At 39.0% G+C, this 23,528-nt stretch overlaps 1 protein-coding gene across 2 annotated transcripts in view; it reads left to right on the top strand.

Moving 5' to 3' along the window:
- MCU (mitochondrial calcium uniporter) overlaps positions 1–23,528 on the top strand; it is a 203,669-nt gene that overhangs the window by 162,855 nt on the left and 17,286 nt on the right. For both annotated transcript variants that reach the window (XM_002820831.5, XM_063727607.1), the window contains exons 3-5: positions 10,445–10,615; positions 11,712–11,816; positions 20,146–20,306. In XM_002820831.5, the coding sequence (XP_002820877.1) occupies positions 10,445–10,615; positions 11,712–11,816; positions 20,146–20,306 (437 nt within the window). The remainder of the gene's footprint in view (positions 1–10,444; positions 10,616–11,711; positions 11,817–20,145; positions 20,307–23,528) is intronic.

Below are 23,528 nucleotides of genomic sequence, written 5' to 3'. Positions count from 1 at the left end.
TGTATAAATGGATGGAAATGGTAAACACCAACTACCAACTTCAGGATAGTGGCTTCATTTGGAAAAAGATCACCCTGCTTCAGTGTGGAAAATTGAACAGGAGCAAGGCTGGAATTAAGGACTCCAATTACAATGTAGCTGATAGAAGAAAGAGATGGTGGTGGCCCGGACTAAAATGGTGGTAGTGTAGAGAGTATCAGAGGGCTTAGAGCTGTTTAAAAATAGAAAGGGCCGGGGGTTGGTGGCTCACACCTGTAATCCCAGCACTTTGGGAGGCCAAGATGGGTGGATCACGAGATCAGGCATTTGAGACCAGCCTGGCCAATGTAGTGAAACCACATCTCTACTAAAAATACAAAAAATTAGCTGGGCATGGTGGCAGGCACCTGTAATCCCAGCTACTCGGGAGGCTGAGGCAGGAGAATCGCTTGAGCCTGGGAGGTGGAGGTTGCCGTGAGCCGAGATTCCACCACTGCACTCCAGCGTGGATGATAGAGCAAGACTCCAAAAAAAAAAAAAAAAAAATCGAATGAAAGCACATGATGACTGATAAGATATGAGGAATGTCAGATTCTGGCTCTACGAATAGTCAAGGATGCCAGGTAATTTTCTGGCTTGGTCAAAAATAAAATAATGGTGGTGTTATTGGTTGAGATTATGGGTGGTTAGGGAAGATGGATTCACTTTTAGGACTTTTGAGTTTCAGTTACGGCTGTGGAAGACCCAATTTCTAGCAGACAATTGATATCATCAGCATTTACATGAGACTTTGGCAGGACATGAGATTGCCTCGAGAGTGTGTGAATTGAGAAGCACAGAGGCCTAGGACAAAGCACTTAGAAACTTTTAAGGGATGAATAGAGGAAGAATAGCTTATGAGGGGAAATTAGAAGGTCTAGACAGAAAGAAAAGCTAGAAGCATCATAGAAGCCAGTGGGGAAACTTTTTACAAAGGGAGGGAGTCGTTAACGTCATTAGATGCTGCTAAAACAAGCAAGTTAAGAGCTAAAATTTCTACTGAATTTAGCAACCTAATGTCATGTGTGACCTAGAAGAGGATTTCTTAGTCAAATGATGAGATCCAAATTGCACTGGACTGAACTCTGTGACCTTAGCAGTATTATCTTTTTCTTTTTTTCTTTTTTTTTTTTAAGACAGAATTTTGCTCTTGTTGCCCAGGCTGGAGTGCAGTGGCACGATCTCAGCTCACTGCAACCTCCGCCTCCCAGGTTCAAGTAATTCTCCTGCCTCAGGTGCCTGAGTAGCTAGGATTACAGGTGTCTGCCATCACACCCAGCTAATTTTTTGTATTTTTAGTAGAGATGGAGTTTCACCATGTTGGCCAGACTGGTCTCGAACTCCTGACCTCAGGTGATCCACCCGCCTCAGCCTCCCAAAGTGCTAGGATTACAGGCATCAGCCACCGCGCCTGGCCCAGGAATATTATCTAACGTTACTAGACTCTGTTATTCTTAGCTGCAAAAGAAGGATTTTGGTTTATATGATCTCTCTGGCCTTCCAACACTGAAATTCTATGATTATATCTCACACTTATGATGCAGAATATTACAGAAAATGGGGAGGAAATCGACAATGTTAAGATCATAAGCCCCTGAAATCATCCATCATATATAGTTCTACTCCAAGTAGCTTTGCAGAAAAACCCCAGCATGTGCTTCCTTGTGTACCAAGTCCATTTCATCATAAGCCCTCAAGATATATACAGGTGATATATTTTAGTGGAGATTTTGCTCATTATTTTGAACACCAGCCAAACTTCATACTATATATTTTTAGAAGCATTTAAAAAATATTTTACAAAATAATAAGCATTTGTATTTTATGACTATTTTTTCAACTCCTGATGCCTCAAAGGCATTTTTAAAATATGTATTCCTTCTTCAAATGCAATTGTTTGTAGTTCCTGCACTACTCTTCTTAGTCTGCACAATTCCACAGCTTTTTGTTTTTATGCCTAAATCTGTTATCATGTTCTAGCTCTAAGTATTCATGTTGAATGCTCCATAATTTCTAGGCTTTTTTTGAAGCACACTGCTCTGGAACATACTTATATTATTTCTTATTTTATTCACATGGAAATCAAAACAAAAGATAAAAAAATCCAACCAAACAGCCACTTGATGCAATTTATACTTTAAAAGAATATTTTTTATCTAGATAATAGTAGCTGACAACTGTCATTAGCTTATGAATACCCATTGTGACTTCACTACAGCCAGCTGTTTATTGTTTATATTGTGAAACTTGAGGAACCTTGGCAATTGTTATTCCTGAGTTGCAAACTAAGAAATCTAACATTGACATTACAATGTACTGTGTAGGAAAGAAGCAGGCCTTGGGATTTCAAAAGCAGTATAATAAAGGCTTGTCAGCTCTGAATTGCATTATTCCTTGTAGAGTTTCTCAAAAGCTTTCTTATTTCATTCCCTTGAAAAAAGCATCATGCTCTTTAAAGGAAGAAGTTAAATTGGGTATGAAAGACCTTCATATTCTCTGTTGACTTTGTCTCAGTTATTTTAAAACAGTCACCCCTAAGCATTTACCTGTGAAACTGATGTTTTAGTGCATTTGTAACTGCCCAACAGCTTCTCTGTGCCCACTGCCTAGATAGAACCAATTTGTTAAGAGAGGAGAATTGCAATAGAGAAAGAGTTTAATTCACACAGAGCTGTCTGAACAGGAGACTGGAGTTTTATTACTCAAATTAGTCTCCCCAAATTGGAGGCCAGGATTCTTCAAGGATAGTTTGGTGGGCAGGGGGCTAAGGGAATGAGTGCTGCTGATTGGTTGTGGATGCAGTCATAGGGGTGTGGAAAATGGTCCTCATGTGCTGAGTCCTCTTCTGGGTGGGGGCCACAGGAGCCTGAAAGGACATCTCAAAAGGCCAATCTTAGGTTCTACAACAGTGATGTTATCTGCATGAGTGGGTGTGGGGAAGTTGCAAATCTTGTGACCTCTGGAATAATGGCTTGGTAATCCCTTCCACTTAAATCTTAGCAGAATTCAGCCTCCTCCCATCTTCCTAACCTGTTGCTGTTTCGTTAGTTTTGTGAAGGCAGTTTATTTTGGGGGAAGGCATATTATTTAAACTAAAAACTAAATTTCTCCCAAAGCTAGCTAGGCCCAAGCCCAGGAATGACCAAGGGCAGTTTGGAGGTTAAAAGAAATATGGGGTTGGTTAGATTAGGTGTCTTTCACTGTCATAATTTTCTCACTTTTATAATTTTTGCAAAGACAGTTTCAAGGTCCTCCAAATATATTTCAGACTCACAGATTCTATCTCATATTTAAATTCAACTCTCTCTGCTTCTTGATCTGTGGTTACTCTTTTTCACATACAGAAAGGGGATAATTGGATAATTTAATCACTGATCTTAATGACTTCATCATCATTACTGCCTATAGAAAAGATAGAAATATTCTCATGTTAGTGGGTCTGACTTCAGGAAACAGTAGATTAATTGTTAAGGATTCTTTTAGAACAAGAAGGAATATGACAAATTTTAAAAATATCTTTAGGTATTGCAAACTTTAGGTAGTACATGCTATATATTCAATTCAAATTACTATTTTGACCTCTTCTTCCTTAGGAAACAGACTATTCCTCTGGAAGGAAAAAGGCAATAAGGATTTCTGTTTTTGCCTTTTAGTTTTTATGTAAAAATTCAAATCATACATCCATGAAGTGTTAACTGCTATGGGAATTACTGTCCTGCTATAAACAACTAGAACACCAGACAAAATATCTGAAACAACTGTTTTCAGACACTGGACAATAGGCACACAGGACTGTGATGCCTGAGATAAGAGGAACAAATGAGTTGAAACCTGCATTGGTTGAGTTTACAGCCTGAGGCAGCCTCTAAACTGCATCACAGAGAGGGGAAACAGAGCTTGGCCATCTAGTTAAAATGAAGAAACAGAGATCAGAGTTTGTAAATCCCAAGGCAGCTAGACTTTATGAGACAGAGATTTACAGAGGAAGGAGCTATGAAGAGAAAGAAGAATTTCGGAAATCTGCATAGGCATCCTGTGAGGCTTTGGCTGAATTCTAAACCATAAGACCAGGCTAGAACAACTTCCTAGAAAATAACTATTGCCAGTAATATAAAATGAATAATTTTGCTTCCCTCTAGCCACAGTAGAGAGATACACTTGAACACATGAACATTTGGTAGACATTCTCAGAAGAACCATATCTTAGAAGTAGGGACAAATTGGTCCTAGAATAAAGGATTCTCTAGATCTGTCCTAAAAGAATTTTTTGAAGTCTTGAAAGGGCCAAACTAACATGCAAGTAATTTAACTATACAAGATCCAGCACTCAACAATGTAAAATTAAAAATTTCTAACCACCAATCAAAAATTACTAGGCATATGAAGAAGCAAAAAAATAAGTCTTCCAAAAATTCAGTCAATGAACAGACCTGGAAATGTCAGAGATAATGGAATAAACAGCCAAGAATGTTAAAATAGCTATTATAAATATGATCCTTATGCTCATAGAGAAAAGGAAAAATGTAAGTATAATGTGAAAAGAAATGGAAAATATAAAAAGAAATGCAACTTCTAGAGGTGAACAATATGTCTGAAATGAAAACACCATATAGATGGAATTACCAGTAAATTAGACACTGCAGAAGAAAAAAATCCATGATGTTGAAGCATATTGCAATTAAAACTATCCAAAATGAAACTGAGAGGGGGAAAAAAGCCCCTGAAATGTATGAAGAAAGCCTCAGTGACCTGTGAGACAATATCACATGGCCTAACATAAGTTTAATTGGAATCCCAGAAGGGTAGCAGACAGAAAAAAATAATAGTTGAATAAAGGTCAAAAGTTTTCCAAATTTGAGGAAAGCCAGATCTAAAAAATAACAACTCCCAACCATTCATAAAGAAAGCAAAGCACATCACAGTCAAATTGTTGAAAACCAGTGATAAAAGGAAAATATTGAAAAGGAGGCAGAGGGCTGGGCATGGTGGCTTACACCTGTGAGCCCAGCATTTTGGGAAGCCAAGGCAGGAGGATTGCTTGAGACCAGGCTGGGCAACATAGTGAGAACCTGTCTCTATAAAAATAAAAATTAAAAATTAAAATTAAAAAAATTAGCTGGCCCAGCAATTTGGGAGGCTGAGGCAGATGGATCCCCTGAGGTCAGGAGTTCGAGACCAGCCTGGCCAACGTGGTGAAACCCTATCTCTACTAAAAATACAAAAATTTGCTGAGTGTGGTGGTGTGTACCTGTAATCCCAGCTATTGGGGAGGCTGAGGCAGGAGAATCGCTTGAAGGTGGTGAAGGCTACAGTGAGCCAAGATCACACCACTGCACTCCAGCCTGGGTGACAGAGCGAGACTCTGTCTCAAAAATAAAATAAATTAGCTGGGCATGGTGGCACATACCTGTAGTCCTAGCTACTTTGGAGGCTGAGGCGGGAGTATCCAGTGAGCCCGGTAGTTTGAGACTGAGTGAGCCATGATGGTGCCACTGAACTCCAGCCTGGGCAACGGAATGAGACCCTGTCTTTATTAAAAAGTAAAAGTTTTAAAAAGGCAGACAGAGGAAAAAAGACATAGAGGAACAAAGATAAGAATATACGCAAACTCCTATCATATACTATGCAAAACAAAATTTCTTTAAAAGATAATCAAAAGGTAAACCACACAAAAATAATGTGCAGTTTATAATATATGTAAAAAATGTGTGAGAATAATACCACGAAGAATGCAAAGAAGGGGAAATGGAAGTATTTGTTGTAAGGTCCTCTAAACTATACCTAAAGTGATATTATATTATTTGAAGACTGACTGTGATATGGTAAAGATGTATAACATAGAGCAGAATTCAGCAAACTGTGACCTTCGGCAGTGCTCCTCAACCTTTTTGGCACCAGGGACCAGTTTCGTGTAAGACACTTTTCCGATGGTACCAGTCTGTGGCCTGGGGGTTGGCGACCCCCTGACCTACAGGCCAAAGCCAGCCTATTGCTTATTATAAATAAAGTTTGTTGGAACACAGCCGTGCCTATTTGTTTACGTATTGCCTGTGGCTGCTTTTGCACCACAGTAACAGAGTTTATAGTTGTAACAGAGATCTTATGACCCACAGAGTCTAAAATATTTAATACCTCAGCCTTTACAGAAAAAAGTTTAGCAATACTTGCTCTAGAGTAATGCTTAAAAAAATAAAATAAGGGCCAGCCGTGGTGGCTCATGCCTGTAATCCCAGCACTTTGGGAGGCCAAGGCGGGCGGATCATTTGAGGTCAGGAGTTTGAGACCAGCCTGGCCAACATAGTGAAACCCTGTCTCTACTGAAGAAAAATTAGTATGGTTGTGGTGATGGGTACCTGTAGTCCCAGCTACCCAGGAAGTAGAGGCAGGAGAATGGCTTGAACTCAGGAGGTGGAGGTTGCAGTGAGCCAAGATCACACTACTGCACTCCAGCCTGGGCAACAGAGCAAGACCCTATCTCAAAAAATAAATAAATAAATAAATAAAATAAGGTATATTTAATAAGTCAATAGCAGAGATTAGCCTGGGCATTGTGGCTCAATCCTGTAATCCCAGCACTTTGGGATGCTGAGGTGTGAGAATTGCTTGAGTCCAGGAGTTCAAGGTCAGCCTGGGCAACATAGTGAGACCCTGTCTCTACCCCCACCGAAAAAAAAATTATCCAGGCATAGTTACATATGCCTATAGTCCTAGCCACTCAGGAAGCTGAGGTAGGAGGATCACTTGAGCCCAGGAAATCAAGGCTGCAGTGAGCTGTGATCACACCACTGTACTGCAGGCTGGAAGACAGATTAGGACCCTGTCTCTAAAAAATAAAAGTGAAAAAAAAAAGATTAAATTATAATAAATAGTGATTAAATGAAAAAATCCTTTTTAAAGAGATTAAAAGATAGTAAATCTAAAAAATGGCAAGAATAGAGGAAAAGTAGAAGAAAGAACAGTAGGGTCAAATAGAAAATAAGTAGTAAGATGGTAGACTTATACTCAGCCATACTTAAATTACATTAAATGCAAATAATATACATACTTTAATTAAAAGGCAGAGATAGTTAGATTGGATAAAATAGCAAGACCCAACTATAAGCTTTCTACAGGAAACTCACTTTAAATAAAACATGGATAAGGTAAAAGGATAGGGAAAGATATACTATGAAAACATGTCACACAAAGACTTGTATGCAAATAATCATAAAAGCTTTATTCATAATAGCCAAAACCTGGAAACAACCCAGATGTTCATCAACAGGATAAACAAGTTGTGGTGTGTCTATGCAATGACACCCTTCTCAGCAATACAAATGAATGACTACTAATGAACTAGTTAATTAATGAACTACTAATAACAACATAGGTGAATCTCATAATCATGCCAAGAGAAAGAAGCCAAATATAAAAGGGTCCATAGCGTGATTTTATTTATATAAAAAATCTATAAAAACCTAATATAATCTGTGGTGACAAAAATCAGATCAATGGTTACCCAGGGATTAACTGGGATGGGGATCAGAGAATTTGGGGGAATCATAGAAATGTTCTTTATTTTGATTCTTATGTAAAAACTCATCAGATTTCCATTTTAAGTAAGAATGTATTTTGTTATTTATAAACTATGTCTCAATTAGGGTTATTTCTTGAAAATTCAAATCATGAAAGATTTTAATGTGAAGATTTTGTATGTAATGTAGGCCTTATAAATTACTAGAATAGACAAGGAAATAAGATGTAAATGTCTACAACTACAACTATGGAAAGCCTGATGCATTTTGGATTTCCAAAACATTAATCTTAACACACATTCGCTATAAACTCTTTAATTAGTAGGGATATAAATCCTTAGAAGCATAATAGAATGTAATTTTTGACTCTTATTTTATTTTTAATAATTGTTTTTAGAAGCCAGGCATAGTGGCTCGTGCCTTTAGTCCCAGCACTTTGGGTGGCCAAGGCGGGTCGCTGCTCAAGCTCAGGAGTTCAAGACCAGCCTGGGCAACATGGTGAAACCCTGTCTCTACAAAAAAAAAAAGAAAAAATAGCCTGGCATGGTGGTGCACGCCTGTAGTCCCAGCAACTTGGGAGGCTGAGGCAGGAGAATCGCTTGAGCTTGGGAGCTCGAGTCTGCAGTGAAGTGTAATCATGCCGCTGCACTCCTGGGTAATAGAGCAAGATGTCTCAAAAAAAAAAAAAAAAAAGTGTTTAGACATGGGGTCCCACTCGGTTGCTCAGGCTGGAGTGCAGTGGCACAATCATAGCTCACTGTAGATTCAAACTCCTGGGCTCAAGCAGTCCTCCTGCCTCAGCCTCCTGAGTAGCTGGGACTACAGACACATGTTGCCACATCTGGTCAACTTTTGATTCTTCAAAGAAGCTAGTAAGGAAACATTATCATTTATGTATCGTGTAATATGCTAAGTGTTTTAAATTATTTATGTATTTCACTGATTTCTCACAACAGCTCTGTGAGTTAGGGATTAAACCCCCCCTTTTTTTTTTTCAGACAGAGTCTCACTCTGTTGCCAGGCTGGAGTGCAGTGTCGTGATCTTGGCTCACTGCAGCCTCCACCTCCTGGGTTGAAGTTATTCTCCTGCCTCAGCCTCCCGAGTAGCTGGGACTACAAGCGTGCACCACCACACCCAGCTAATTTTTTTATTTTTAGTAGAGACAGGATTTCACCACATTGGCCAAGATGGTCTCAATCTCTTGACCTCATGATCTGCCCACCTTGGCCTCCCAAAGTGCTGGGATTACAGGCATGAGCCACCATGCCTGGCCAAAGCCCATTTTATATATGAAAAAAGTGAGGCTCAGAGAAGTTATATAATATGCCCAAAATTACAGAGCCAAGATTCAGTCCCATATTTGACTCCAAAGCCTGTTTTCTTTCCTCAGGGCTAACATCATCTTTAAATGCTTAGTTGCTTATGTAAAAATTTTTTATTTTAAAAATGCATTTTTAATAAAATGTATTTGAAAATTATTCTGAAAGAGGGTTATTTTGATAGTTGTTCTACTGGGACCCTACAAATCAAGAATACTGAGGGAAAAAATAAGGAAATAGGCATTCTATGCTATACTTTTGTAGAAGATCCCTTCAATTTAATAGTTCATAATAAATTTTCCCTTCATAACATTTTGTTATAAAATCTTAAACATCTGAGTTTTGGTTCTGTCTAGCCAAGCTCATGAAGACGTTCAAGAGAACATGAATTGTTTTTGATAGAATGCTAACTTATGACAACTGAAGAATGGCGAGGTTCATAAATTTGGAAAGGAGACCTATAGTTCTCATAAAGGTTACAGGCTGCAGGGCGGCCATTCTGACAGGCTGGGAAGTGTAGCCTGCATTCAGAAGCCAAAAACAGACACTTTGAGGAAGAGGCAAAAAGAACAGGATGCATGCTGAGCAGGGTGGCCAAATATACATACTCAGTATGCTATAGGAGAGGCCATGCATATTTATGAAAGGAGAAACGTGTGTATGCACAATTGAGCTTCATGCCCCTTCATGGGTCCCGTGTACAAAAAATGGCTACGTCAGCATGATCTGAGGGTGGAGTTTTCAGCTCTCTGGCATCAAAAGATGAAGCAGAGGGTGTGAAAACCCTCACTGCTCATTCTCCGTAGACTGGCCAGAACCACTCCACGGTCGGTGGCCTCTTGTCAGGCAAAAAAGAGGGGCAGTGTTGGTCAGTTAATTGGTTGATATCAGTGGTGGAATCTTTTGAAAGGGCTAGTTTGTCTTAAGCCCTTAGGAAAGAATGCCTAATGGTGGCTAGCAAGGAAGGGATATAATGAATTGTGTCTGACCTCCCATCCTGTCATGGCTGAGAACTTAGCTTTAAAGGTTTACCCTGGGTCCCTTTGGCCAAGAGGGAGTCCATTCAGTCAGTTGAGGGGCTTAGGATTTCACTTTTATTTCTCACTTATCAGCTTGGATATAATACTGTACTATATATACATGACTTGACTGTTTTGGAGTAAGAGTCTCACTTATTAGTGTACTTCTTGAAAGCTCTGGATCCCGAGAGGCACATCCTACAGGCTATGAAGTCTGGCCCAGCAATCTCTGACTGCTTAATAAAATCTTGCTAAATGGAACCAGGGCTTGTATTCACCAATATCAAGAACTTCACCTGATATCCTTGGGAAAGCCTCTCCTTGACCCACTCAGAAGACAGTTCCTTGCCTGTTTTTTCATATCTGTAAAATGAGCTATGTGATCCATTTGATCTTTTATAAGCCAGTTCCCAGAATAACCTTCAACTAAAGCTAAAGGGCATGTTCTTAAACCTTCTTTGAAAACATTTTAAATCACACTAATAATAGACCCCCATGCAAGAATAGTAATAATGTGACTTTAACTTACATTGAAATCCAATTATCATATGTTTGTGGGTCTTTTTCATTCAGATGTTACAGTGGTTTATCAAAATGGGTTACCTGTGATATCTGTGAGGCTACCATCCCGGCGTGAACGCTGTCAGTTCACACTCAAGCCTATCTCTGACTCTGTTGGTGTATTTTTACGACAACTGCAAGAAGAGGATCGGGGAATTGACAGAGTTGCTATCTATTCACCAGGTATAGTCACCATCATTATTAATTACCATCTACCCCTCATTTCACCCCACACCATTTCTAGACATATACATACACCACACACATAGCTACAAAAGAACCCTATACTGTTAACTTCAGAAAACTTTTTTCTTTTGCTTAGCACTTACCAGGAGAGAAAGTGATTTCTCTCCCAGTGGTACTCGGAGTATAATTGATTGGTTTTAGCAAATGTGTATGCACAGGGAATCTCATTCAAAAGCAGCTCACATATAATGCCATGAGCAAGGGTGAACAATCAATCACATTTTATATTATTGAGACTTTTTATCATTACTTTAGGTGCAGAATAAATACTTCCAGTAGTTAAACCCTCATCTCTGGAAAGAAAAGTTTGCCAAAATAAAGAAGTATATGATTTGAAAATAATATAAACTAAGGCACTAAAAATTACCATTTTATGTATTTCATTTATTTATTTTTTAATCTTTTTAAGTTTTTTTCCCATTTTTAAGTTTTTTTCCCATTGTGTTTTCCCCATTTTTACTTTAAAATTTTTCACACCTACAGAAAACTTGAAAGGTTAGTACAATAAATGCCCATTTACCCTTCACCTGGATTCACCAGTTAACAATTACCACATTTCTACTCATCTGGCAATATAATTAGTAGACCAGCTGGTGGATGTATAATACTTTGCTAACCCCAGCATCTGTCTCTACTGAATTATTGGCAACTAATCAGTGACTATACTGAAAAGTACCATATGTCAGAAAATTTTTTTTTTTTACTCAACCGGCTTCCATTATAGACAATGTTAAGTCCATACAGCTCTCCCAGTGACCCTAGATTTCCAATGTACACCTATAGAACTATGACCATTAATTATTTCACTTGCTCATATAGTTCACAGGAAAAGCTGTTGTTAAATCTTCACAAACTTGAGTCCTAAAAACAGAGCTTCAACCTAAACTTTGTTTGCATAGGAAATGAGGCAAAAAGTTAACTGAAATTTTAAAAGGAAGAGGTAATTTTTGAAAACGATTTTGAAGATTGAATTTTCCTGATTATTCTTGAATAATTGTGGATGTATGACAAGTTTCATTTGAAATTTTCACAGATGGTGTTCGCGTTGCTGCTTCAACAGGAATAGACCTCCTCCTCCTTGATGACTTTAAGCTGGTCATTAATGACTTAACATACCACGTACGACCACCAAAAAGAGGTAAAATAGTGACCTTGGTAAGGTCACAGAAATGTGGGAAGGGCTTTTGGAAATAACTTTATTTTTTTTCCTTGGGTAACTTTGAGAAACAGACAGTATTCAAAGAACACTGCAAGTTTTACATACAGATAGACACTATTTCAGTTGAAGAGCTCATTGAGTACTTGGCACTTGGCTAGTACATCGACAAAAATCACTTCAATTCTGCCTAGATTCCAGAATGCTTTATTATCTGACATTGTCACTCTGTTTCACGTAAATGAATGTCCTACATAACTGAAGCCCCTTCCCTTCATAAAGGCCAAAAGTCATACTACTTTAATAACATTACAGGGGATATCTTTTTAAAATAAGCTATAGGCTTCTCTGTTCTCTTAAGCATTGTAATAAGTATTGAGCTTTTTTTATGGCTCAAGGTCAGCAATCTGAAAGTCAATTATTGTACAATAATAATAGTTCTTAGGAACTTCTGACATGGTGCATGGTTTTTTTTTGTTGTTGTTTTTTGTTTTTTTGAGACAAGGTCTTACCCTGTCACCCAGGATGGAGTGCAGTGACATAATCACAGCTCACTGCAGCCTCGACCTCAAGTTATCCTCCCGCCTCATCCTCTCAAGCAGCTGGAGTAGCTTGGACTACAGGCATGTGCCACCATGCCTGGATAATTTTTTTTCTTTTTGTAGAGATGAAGTCTTACTATGTTGCCCAGGCTGGTCTTGAACTTCTGGGCTCAAGCACTCCTCCCTCTCTGTCCTCCCAGAGTGTTGCGATTACAGGCATGAACCACTGTTCCCAGCCTGTATATGCTTTTATGGGAAAAGGAAAGGTGCTCTCCTCAGATACAAATTGTAAGAGGGCACCAAAAAACTCAGTAATCAAGATAAAGAATTGTTGTTTTTTTTTGTTTGGGTTTTTTTTTTAAGAGTCTCACTCTGTCGCCCAGGCTGGAGCACAGTGGCATGACACTGGCTTACTGTAGCCTCCACTTCCCAGGTTCAAGCCAGATACGGGTTTCACCATATTGGTCAGGCCGGTCTCAAACTCTTGACCTCAGGTGATCCATCTGCCTTGGCCTCACAAAGTGCTGTGATTACAGGCATGAACCACTATGCCCGGCCGCCAGGCTAAATTTTTTTTTTTTTTTTTTTTTTTTTTTTTTTTTTTTAGTAGAGATGGGGTTTTGCCATGTTGGCCAGAATGGTCTTGAACTCCTGACCTCAAGTTATCCACCTGCCTCAGCCTCCCAAAGTGCTGAGATTATAGCCATGAGTCACCGCACCCAGCAAGATAAATAGTATTTTTATGTACTATTTTAAAAAACCAGAGTTAATGCAAAAAATGCATGATGAACAAAATTTTAAATAAAGACAGAGTCAGTGTTACTAATATTTCTTTTCATCCTGGCCTCTACTATGGCTCTGCACAGTACAATGCTAAGTCTAAAATAGCGTTTTAAGTTGTGTCTTTCTTTTTTGAGACTGAGTCTTGCTGTGTTGCCCAGGCTGGAGTGCAGTGGCACAATCTCGGCTCACTGCAAGCTCCGCCTCCTGGATTCACGCCATTCTTCTGCCTCAACCTCCCGAGTAGCTGGGACTACAGGCGCCCGCCACCACGCCCAGCTAATTTTTTGTATTTTTAGTAGAGACGGGGTTTCACCATGTTAGCCAGGATGGTCTCGATCTCCTGACCTTGTGATCCTCCCGCCTTGGCCTCCCAAAGTGCTGGGATTACAGGCGTGAGCCACCGCGCCCGGCCAAGTTGTGTCTTTTTTGGTCCTGTTTCTCTATTTACCCTTGACATTCATTGTAACTCACTGCTGTTGTTAATGCCCCTTCCACCACTCCTTCCACCAGCCCCATAGGACAGCAGTTCCCAACCTTTTTGGCACCAGGGACCAGTTTTGTTAAAGATAATTTTTCCACTGACAGTGGGGGCGGGGGCAGAGGCAGTGGTTTTGGAATGAAACTGTTTCACCTCAGATCCTCAGGCATCAGTTAGATTCTCATAAGAAGCGCACAACCTAGATCCCTCACATGCACAATTTACAATAGGGTTTGTGCTCTATGAGATCTAATGCTGCTGCTGATCTGATAGGAGGTGGAGCTCAGGCAGTAATGCTCACTCACAGTGACCTCCACTGTGCAGTGGAGCTCACTGCACAGGCTCCTGTGCAGCCTGGTTCCTAACAGGCCACTGACCAGTACTGGTTCGTACCCCAGGGGTGGGGGACCGCTGCTGTAGGACATTCCTTCTTTTCAATCCTGCTTTTAAGAATTTGGTTTAGGCCTGGTAAGGTGGCTCACACCTGTAATCCCAGCACTTTAGGAAGCCGAGGCAGGAGGATTGCTTAAGACCAGGAATTTGGGACCAGCCTGGCAACACAGTGGCAACCAGCCTGGGCAACACATCTTTTAAAAAAAAAGAAAAAGATAAAGAAAGAATTGGGTCTAACATAGAAAAGTTCTGAGTGAAACCCTGTTATTGAATTCCTCTATAATCTGGTCCACATCTACCTTTTAAAATGTTTTCTTTCCCTCCTGCATGTTGCCTACTTTTTCTCCACTGTGTATTCCTTCATGGTTTCCTGAACTATGCGCCGTTCTTTTCCATCTCACTGTTTGCTCATTTTCCTCTGCCTAAGATGCCTTTCTTCCTAACCCCTGTTTTCTCAAGTCAAAATTGTCAATATTGACTCTTCCAGTAAGCCTTTAATGATCATACTCTTTCCGTCTCTGACCCCTGACCAACCAAAAATGATTAATCTCTTCTCTGAATTTTGCTTCGTCCTTTTCTTTGATGCTGTGAGGGAAGGCACTGTGATTTTGTATTCCCCATTGATTCCTTCTATATTGAGTGAATTAAATGTGTTCGCTGGGTAGCATTTTGATTGTGCAGAGGCCATATTCACTTTCTTTAAGCTAAATGAGAGGGAGCTAGCTGGGAGAAAGTATAGAAAAGTATCCTTAAATAGTAAGAACGGAAAGATATTCTTTAAATACAGTTGACTGTTGAACAAAGCAGGTTTGAAAAAACTTGCAGACAAACCACATAACCTAGAAATATCCAAAAAATTAAGAAAAGTTAAGTATGTCATGAATGCATGAAATATATGTAGATACAAGTCTCTTATGTTATGTTATGTTATGTTATATGTTATGTTATGTTATATATGTTATGTTATGTTATGTTATGTTATGTTATGTTATGTTATGTTATGTTATGTTATTTTTGAGACGGAGTCTCTCTCTGTCCCCCAGGCTGGAGTGCAGTGGTTCAATCTCAGCTCACTGCAACCTCTGCCTCCCGGGTTCAAATTATTCTCCTCCTTCAGCCTCCCTGTAACTGAGATTACAGGCACGTGCCACCATGCCTGGCTAATTTTTGTATTTTTGGTAGAGATGGGGTTTCACCATGTTGGCCAGGCAGGTCTTGAACTCCTGACCTTAGGTGATCCACCCACCTCGGCCTCCCAAAGTGCTGGGATTACAGGCATGAACCACCATGCCCTTCCTATTTTCTATCGTTTACTACCATAAAATATATACATATCTATTATAAAAAGTTAAAAATTATCAAAACTTATGTACACACAGACCATGCATGATGCCATTTGCAGTTGAGAGAAGTGTAAACAAATGTAAAGATGCAGTATTAAATAATATCTGCATAAAATTGACTCTAGTACATAGTGTGTACTACTCTAGTCATAGCCGCCTCTTGTTGCTATTGCGGTAAACTCAAGTGTTTTTAATATCACATACCACACAGTTTTAAAATGCTGTGTGGTGCTAATTATCTCCTCATGGGTAGTTCTTCTTTCCAGTAAATTGTCTATTGCAATAAAAATTGATCTCTTGCAGTTCTCGAAATTTTTTTGTGTTTAGTCCACCTTGAATAACACCATGGGACCCATACAAAGTGCTACCAGTGATGCTGGAAGTGCTCCCAAGAAGCAGAGAAAAGTGATATGACATGGCAAGAAAAAGTTGGATTGCTTGATATGTACCATAGACTGAGGTCTGCAGCTACGGTTGCCCATCATTTTAGACAGATGATTTATCTTGTAAACAGACAATGTAAACTTACAATGTAGATAAATACAGTACAGCACTATAAATTTATTTTCCTTTCTTTATGATTTTAATGTTTTATTTTCTCTAGCTTACTTTACTGTAAGAATACAGTATATAATACATATACAAAACATTCGTTAATTATGTTATTGGTAAGGCTTCTAGTCCAGGTAGGCTATTAGTAGTTAAGTTTTTGAGGTTTCAAAAGTTGTAGGGGGGTGGTGCCCCAACCCCCCCACCACATTGTTCAAGGGTCAACTGTAGTAAGACATTATCAAATCAGATTTTTTGAAGTTGGAATAATTAAACATGTAGATCAGGGACAGTTAGCCATTTATCAGCTATGCTAATGTGTTTTTCTTCTTTATTCCCTGATTCTCAGTCTAGACGTTCTCTTTAAAGTAACAGAAGTACAGGTCCTATTTTACAGAGGTGTGTTTTTGTGTAAATTACTTAGAGAGTTCATCTGTTTAGATTTTCTATTGGTAACATTCTGAAAGTTCACTAATATATTCCTATATAAAGTATAATCATCAGGAAAGTTAAGATGTGAGTTTCCATGTATTATGTTGTCAAAAACTAAAGGTATTTTAATCAATTAATAAATACCAACCATTTCTGTAATAACTGTATTTTTTAAACAGAAATGAATGTTTAGTTTTTTAAATAAAGCTTTTCTCAAATTAAATAAGAAAAGGTAGAAATTGAAAAAACAGGGGATTGTATTTGATTCCCTGGTGATTTGGCAGCCTAAAACAACCCGTTGCTTTATCTGTATCCAGAAAGTCTGGAACATCTACCTTGCTTCTCTAGAAGTAAATTAGGGTATAAAGCTTGCAAGGGTCAAAAATCTGTAATTCATGGAAATAATCATAAATTGAAGTGTGAACTTTAGTAACTCAATAGCAGCATTGGTGTAGAATTTCAAAAGACCTTTTTAATGTTTAGATGCACACATCATAGCTGTCTTAGTTCTGCTATTTGCTAGTGAGAGATTATGCCATCAGATACCATCTCTCACAGAACCTCAATATGATTTTAAATCCATAAACACTTTGTTTTCCTTGAATTTCAATTTAATTATTTTTTTGAGACAGGGTCTCACTCTGTCACCCAGGCTGGAGTGCAGTGGTGGGATCACAGCTCATTGGAGCCTTGACCTCCTAGGCTCAAGCAGATCCTCCCACCTCAGCATCCCAAGTAGCTAGGACTATAGGCACATGCCACACGCCTGGCAAATTTTTTATTTTTTGTAGAGATGAGGTTTCCCTACGTTGCCCAGGCTGTGTGTGTGTTTTTTTTTTTTGTTTTTTTTTTTTTTTTGAGATGGAGTCTCGCTCTGTTGCCCAAGCTGGAGTGCAGTGGTGCAATGTTGGCTCACTGCAAGCTCTGCCTCCTGGGTTCACGCCATTCTCCTGTCTCAGCCTCCCGAGTAGCTGGGACTACAGGCGCCTGCCACCATGCCCGGCTAATTTTTTTGTATTTTTAGTAGAGACGGGGTTTCACCGTGTTAGCCAGAATGGTCTCGATCTCCTGACCTCGTGATCCACCCTCCTTGGCCTCCCAAAGTGCTGGGATTACAGGTGTGAGTCACCACGTCCGGCTTCCCCTGGTTTTTAAACATAGTAAAGAAAATCTTTTTTTCTTCTTTTGATAAAATGCAAAATAGGCTCAAATTTTGTTTCTACCTTGTGTCTTTCTGTCCCTGGTTGAGGAAGGTATTGCTGGCGTCCAAGGTACCACCACTCTTTTTCAGCTGACTGCAGTAAGAGAGTGGTTTGAAATTCTGTATTTAAGAGGGATGCCATTCATTAAATAAGCATGTTCCATTCCTCTGCCCTGTGTTGCAACGCTTTAGCGAAAGGGCTAAATGGAGGAAAGAAATAGAAGGCACTAGCTTCAGGATGTTTAAGAGGAATAATACTAGGTTTTTTTGTGTGTTTTTTTGTTTGTTTTTTGTTTTTGTTTTGAGGCTGGAGTACAGTGGCACAATCTCGGCTTACTGCAACCTCCGCCTCTGGGTTCAAGCGAGTCTCCAGCCTCAGCCTCCCCAGTCTGGGATTACAGGCATGCGCCACCATGCCTGGCTAATTTTTGTATTTTTAGTAGAGATAGGGTTTCATCATGTTGGCCGGGCTGGTCTCGAACTCCTGACCTCGTGATTCGTCCACCTTTCCCTCCCAAAGTGCTGGGATTACAGGCCGCGCCTGGCCAGTACTAGGGTTTTATATATACATGGGGAAGATGGAACAAATTTGCTTTATCTAATAAAATAGTTCATGAAAGGGGACTGAGCTTGCAGGAGAGATTTAATATGGGTATAGTGGAAGCACTGTAATGTAGCTCCAGGCCTAGAAATCAGGAGACCTGGACTCTACCCCTTACTGTGACGTTCTGAACAAGTTACTTCAGCCTCCTAGAGTGCAGTTTCTTCTTCTGGTAACTTTGGACAGTTTAAAGCTATATGCAAATGTGAGTAGCAGCTTTGGTACAAAGAAGACACTGTTGACATAGATGACTTTTGGAACTCAAAGTGCTCTTGCTTTTATGTTCCCATTAATTCAGCACACATTTACTGAGGCGTACAAGATACCCAGCTAGGTGTTGTATCCCATTTTACTATATCAGCTCTTCTCTAATCCAATTTGCTACCTCATCTGAATTTTTTCATTGATTAAACTTCTATAATAACTGTACTAAAGGACATCCTTAAAGAATGTTTGAAATATATGGTTAATTCTGACTGTGGCTTGTTTTGTTTTAGAAGAGTGCTACCCCTATGCAGTACTTAACATTTAAAGTTAATAATCTAAAAAAAATTGTGCTTAAAAAAAATTGACAGCTTTAATCAGCAGAGTTTTTATTTGATTCTGAAAACATAATTTTTAGATTTCTAGAAATACATTCTACTCACAATAGAGGATATTGAATGAAAGAATTTAATCTTTCACCCTTTCAGTCGTTCTCATAACTTCATACCCTTTAGACCATGATACTGAGGCCCATACAGCTATTCTCTGTCTTTCATCAACAGGAATGAATAAAAGTTGGTATACTAGGGAGAAGAAGAATGAGGGTTAAGATTATTAGAATGGGCCGGGTGCAGTGGCTCACGCCTGTAATCCCAGAATTTTAGGAGGTCGAGGCAGGTGGATCACGAGGTCAGGAGATCAAGACCATCCTGGCTAACACGATGAAACCCCGTCTCTACTAAAAAATACAAACAAATTAGCCGGGCATGGTGGCGGGCGCCTGTAGTCCCAGCTACTTGGGAGGCTGAGGCAGGAGAATGGCGTGAACCCAGGAGGTGGAGCTTGCAGTGAGCCGAGATTGTGCCACTGCACTCCAGCCTGGGTAACAGAGCAAGACTTTGTCTCAAAAAAAAAAAAAAAAAAAAAAAAAAGATTATTAGGATGATGGCATTTTTATTTATGCCTTTATATTTGCAAATTTGAAATACTGTACATTTTTCCCTTAGCACTTACTAAGGGGAAAAAAATGAATTAAAATGGCAGGACTACAGATAAATTATAGTCACCATTTTAATAAGCATAATAATCAGATTGATTCTAAACCTCTCTACTAGTTTTTAACATTTGCTTTAATTTTGTCTTTATCTAATGAAGATCATTATTATTTGTATTATTTTTCTTAATGTTAATCATGTCCTCATTTGTAGCATTTAGACTTCCAAGAATATAACGGTAGATATTTGTTTCAAATTTTTTGAGTTGCGCAAATATGAATTTACTTTTTACATTTGTGGACAACTTTTTTGTTTTAACAAAAACTATTGGCTGGGCATGGTGGCTAACGCCTGTAATACCAGCACTTTGGGAGGCCAAGGCAGGCAGATCACTTGAGCCTGGGAGTTTGAGACCAGCCTGGGCAACACGGTGAAAACTTGTCTGTACAAAAAATACAAAAATTAGCTGTCTGTACAAAAATTAGCTAGGCTTGTGGCCAGTGCACACCTGTAGTCTCAGCTACTCAGGAAGTTAACGTCAGAGGATTACTTGAGCCCTGGAGGTAGGGGCTGCAGTGAGCCAAGATCATACCACCGCACTCCAGCCTGGGTGATAGAGTAAGACTTTGTCTCAAAAAAAAAAAAAAAAAAAACGTAACTATTACTTTCCTTCAGTTTAACACTGAAGGTGAGATACCTATGATGGATGAATCTGCCTCATCTGATAGTCCCAGGAATAGCAATCATTTAAGGCATACATTTTTAAAAAAATGTAATTCCTTTGTTTCAGACCTGTTAAGTCACGAAAATGCAGCAACGCTGAATGATGTAAAGACATTGGTCCAGCAGCTATACACCACACTGTGCATTGAGCAGCACCAGTTAAACAAGGAAAGGGAGCTTATTGAAAGACTAGAGGATCTCAAAGAGCAGCTGGCTCCCCTGGAAAAGGTAAAACTTCAAATCTCAGGTTTTTCACCTTACCTGTATTTTTTCCAGAGCATATATGTTTCTGTTTTTTCTTGTAAGTTTTATGCAGTTGAGTCATATCAATCAAGTTAGTTCTTTAGTTTATGGGACTGAACCATAAAAAAGTTTAAGTCAAAGCTAAAAACGGGCTTAAAAAGGAATCATTTGGAGCCTTGATGATGGACTTAGAGCTTTCAGTTCTAGATGCACTGCCCTTAACCAGATTTACCACCTTTAAAATTAAGATCAGAATAACTGCTGATCAGGAAAGGCTCTTGAGTATAGTGGATAATGATTTTAGCCAAGTTAAGAATGAATATTAAAGAGAATAAAATACCTAGGAATCCAACTTACAAGGGATGTGAAGGACCTCTTCAAGAGAACTACAAACCACTGCTCAATGAAATAAAAGAGGATACAAACAAATGGAAGAATATTCCATGCTCATGGGTAGGAAGAATCAATATCGTGAAAATGGCCATACTGCCCAAGGCAATTTACAGATTCAATGCCATCCCCATCAAGCTACCAATGACTTTCTTCACAGAATTGGAAAAAACTACTTTCAAGTTCATATGGAACCAAAAAAGAGCCCGCATAGCCAAGTCAATCCTAAGCCAAAAGAACAAAGCTGGAGGCATCACGCTACCTGACTTCAAACTATACTACAAGGCTACAGTAACCAAAACAGCATGGTACTGCTACCAAAACAGAGATATAGATCAATGAACGGAACAGAGCCCTCAGAAATAACGCTGCATATCTACAACTCTCTGATCTTTGACAAACCTGAGAAAAACAAGCAATGGGGAAAGGATTCCCTATTTAATAAATGGTGCTGGGAAAACTGGCTAGCCATATGTAGAAAGCTGAAACTGGATCCCTTCCTTACACCTTATACAAAAATCAATTCAAGATGGATTAAAGACTTAAACGTTAGACCTAAAACCATAAAAACCCTAGAAGAAAACCTAGGCATTACCATTCAGGACATAGGCATGGGTGAGGACTTCATGTCTAAAACACCAAAAGCAATGGCAACCAAAGCCAAAATTGACAAATGGGATCTAATTAAACTCAAGAGCTTCTGCACAGCAAAAGAAACTACCATCAGAGTGAACAGGCAACCTACAAAATGGGAGAAAATTTTCGCAACCTACTCATCTGACAAAGGGCTAATATCCAGAATCTACAATGAACTCAAACAAATTTACAAGAAAAAAACAAACAACCCCATCAAAAAGTGGGCGAAGGACATGAACAGACACTTCTCAAAAGAAGACATTTATGCAGCCAAAAAACACATGAAAAAATGCTCACCATCACTGGCCATCAGAGAAATGCAAATCAAACCCACAATGAGATACCATCTCACACCAGTTAGAATGGCAGTCATTAAACAGTCAGGAAACAACAGGTGCTGGAGAGGATGTGGAGAAATAGGAACACTTTTACACTGTTGGTGGGACTGTAAACTAGTTCAACCATTGTGGAAGTCAGTGTGGCGATTCCTCAGGGATCTAGAACTAGAAATACCATTTGACCCAGCCAGCCCATTACTGGGTATATACCCAAAGGACTATAAATCATGCTGCTATAAAGACACATGTACACGTATGTTTATTGCGGCGTTATTCACAATAGCAAAGACTTGGAACCAACCCAAATGTCCAACAATGATAGACTGGATTAAGAAAATGTGGCATGTATACACCATGGAATACTATGCAGCCATAAAAAATAATGAATTCATGTCCTTTGTAGGGACATGGATGAAATTGGAAATCATCATTCTCAGTAAACTATCGCAAGAACAAAAAACCAAACACCGCATATTCTCACTCATAGATGGGAATTGAAAAATGAGAACACATGGACACAGGAAGGGGAATATCACACTCTGGGGACTGTTGTGGGGTTGGGAGAGGCGGGGAGTTATAGCATTGGGAGATATACCTAATGCTAGATGACGAGTTGTTGGGTGCAGCGCACCGGCATGGCACATGTATACATATGTAACTTACCTGCACATTGTGCACATGTACCCTAAAACTTAAAGTATAATAAAAAAAAAAAACCCTAAAAAAAAAAAAAAAGAATGAATATTACAGTTGGCCCTCTGTTATCTGTAGGTTCTACATTCGCAGATTTAACCAACCTCAGAGAGAAGATATTTGTGGAGGGAAAAAAACAATAAAACATAACAAGACTGGGCGTGGTGGCTCACGCCTGTAATCCCAACACTTTGGGAGGCCAAGGCAGGCAGATCACCTGAGGTGAGGAATTTGAGACCAGCCTGGCCGACATGGCAAAACCCCATCTCTCCTAAAAATATAAAAATTAACCGGGCATTGTGGTATCATGTGCCTATAGTCCCAGCTACTTGGGAGGCTGAGGCACGAGAATCACTTGAACCCGGGGGGCAGAGGTTGCAGTGAGCCCAAATTGCGCCACTGTACTCCAGCCTGGACAACAGAGCGAGACTGTCTCAAAAACAAACAAACAAAAAAACAACAACAACAAAATAACAATACAACAACAAAAAAATACAAATTTTAAAAATCAATATAATGACTATATAGCATTTACATTGTATTATAAGTAATCTAGAGATGATTTAAAGCATATGGGAGGGTGAGCATAGGTTATATGGAGATACTATCCCATTTTATATAAGGGACTTTAACATCTATGTATTTTGATATCTTGGTTTGGGGAGTATCCTGGAACCAATTCACCACAGATACCTAGGGACAACTGTATATAGAATATTATACAACTATTAAAGGGACTATATAGATTTAATTTGCCATAGAAACCAAATTATAAAATAGTGTGCATACTATGATCCAATTTTTAAATGTGTTATATATATACCTATATGCATTTATATATATACATACACAGAGAAAGAAATCAGAAGGAATACATTCCAAAATGCTAGTACAGTAGTCGGGTTATGACTGATTTTTCTTTACACTTTTCTGAATGTTTACAATGAGCATATGTTACCTTTATTTTTTTCTATGATATTTCAATTTTAAGAAATCAGATTATAAGGAGTAAGGAAGGGAACAAATATTCTTAGTATTTTGCATTTTCTGATTCCTGAAAAATAATTTTCATCATTTATAGATAGAATATTTACTGTGTTTCATGAATTGTGCTAGTATTTTACCTATATTTTCTTTTCTTTTTTTTGAG

Source organism: Pongo abelii, chromosome 8 (assembly GCF_028885655.2).
Source record: "Pongo abelii isolate AG06213 chromosome 8, NHGRI_mPonAbe1-v2.0_pri, whole genome shotgun sequence".
In the NCBI taxonomy this organism is placed as follows: Eukaryota; Metazoa; Chordata; class Mammalia; order Primates; family Hominidae; genus Pongo; species Pongo abelii.
This window is presented reverse-complemented; position numbering and strand designations above follow the sequence as displayed.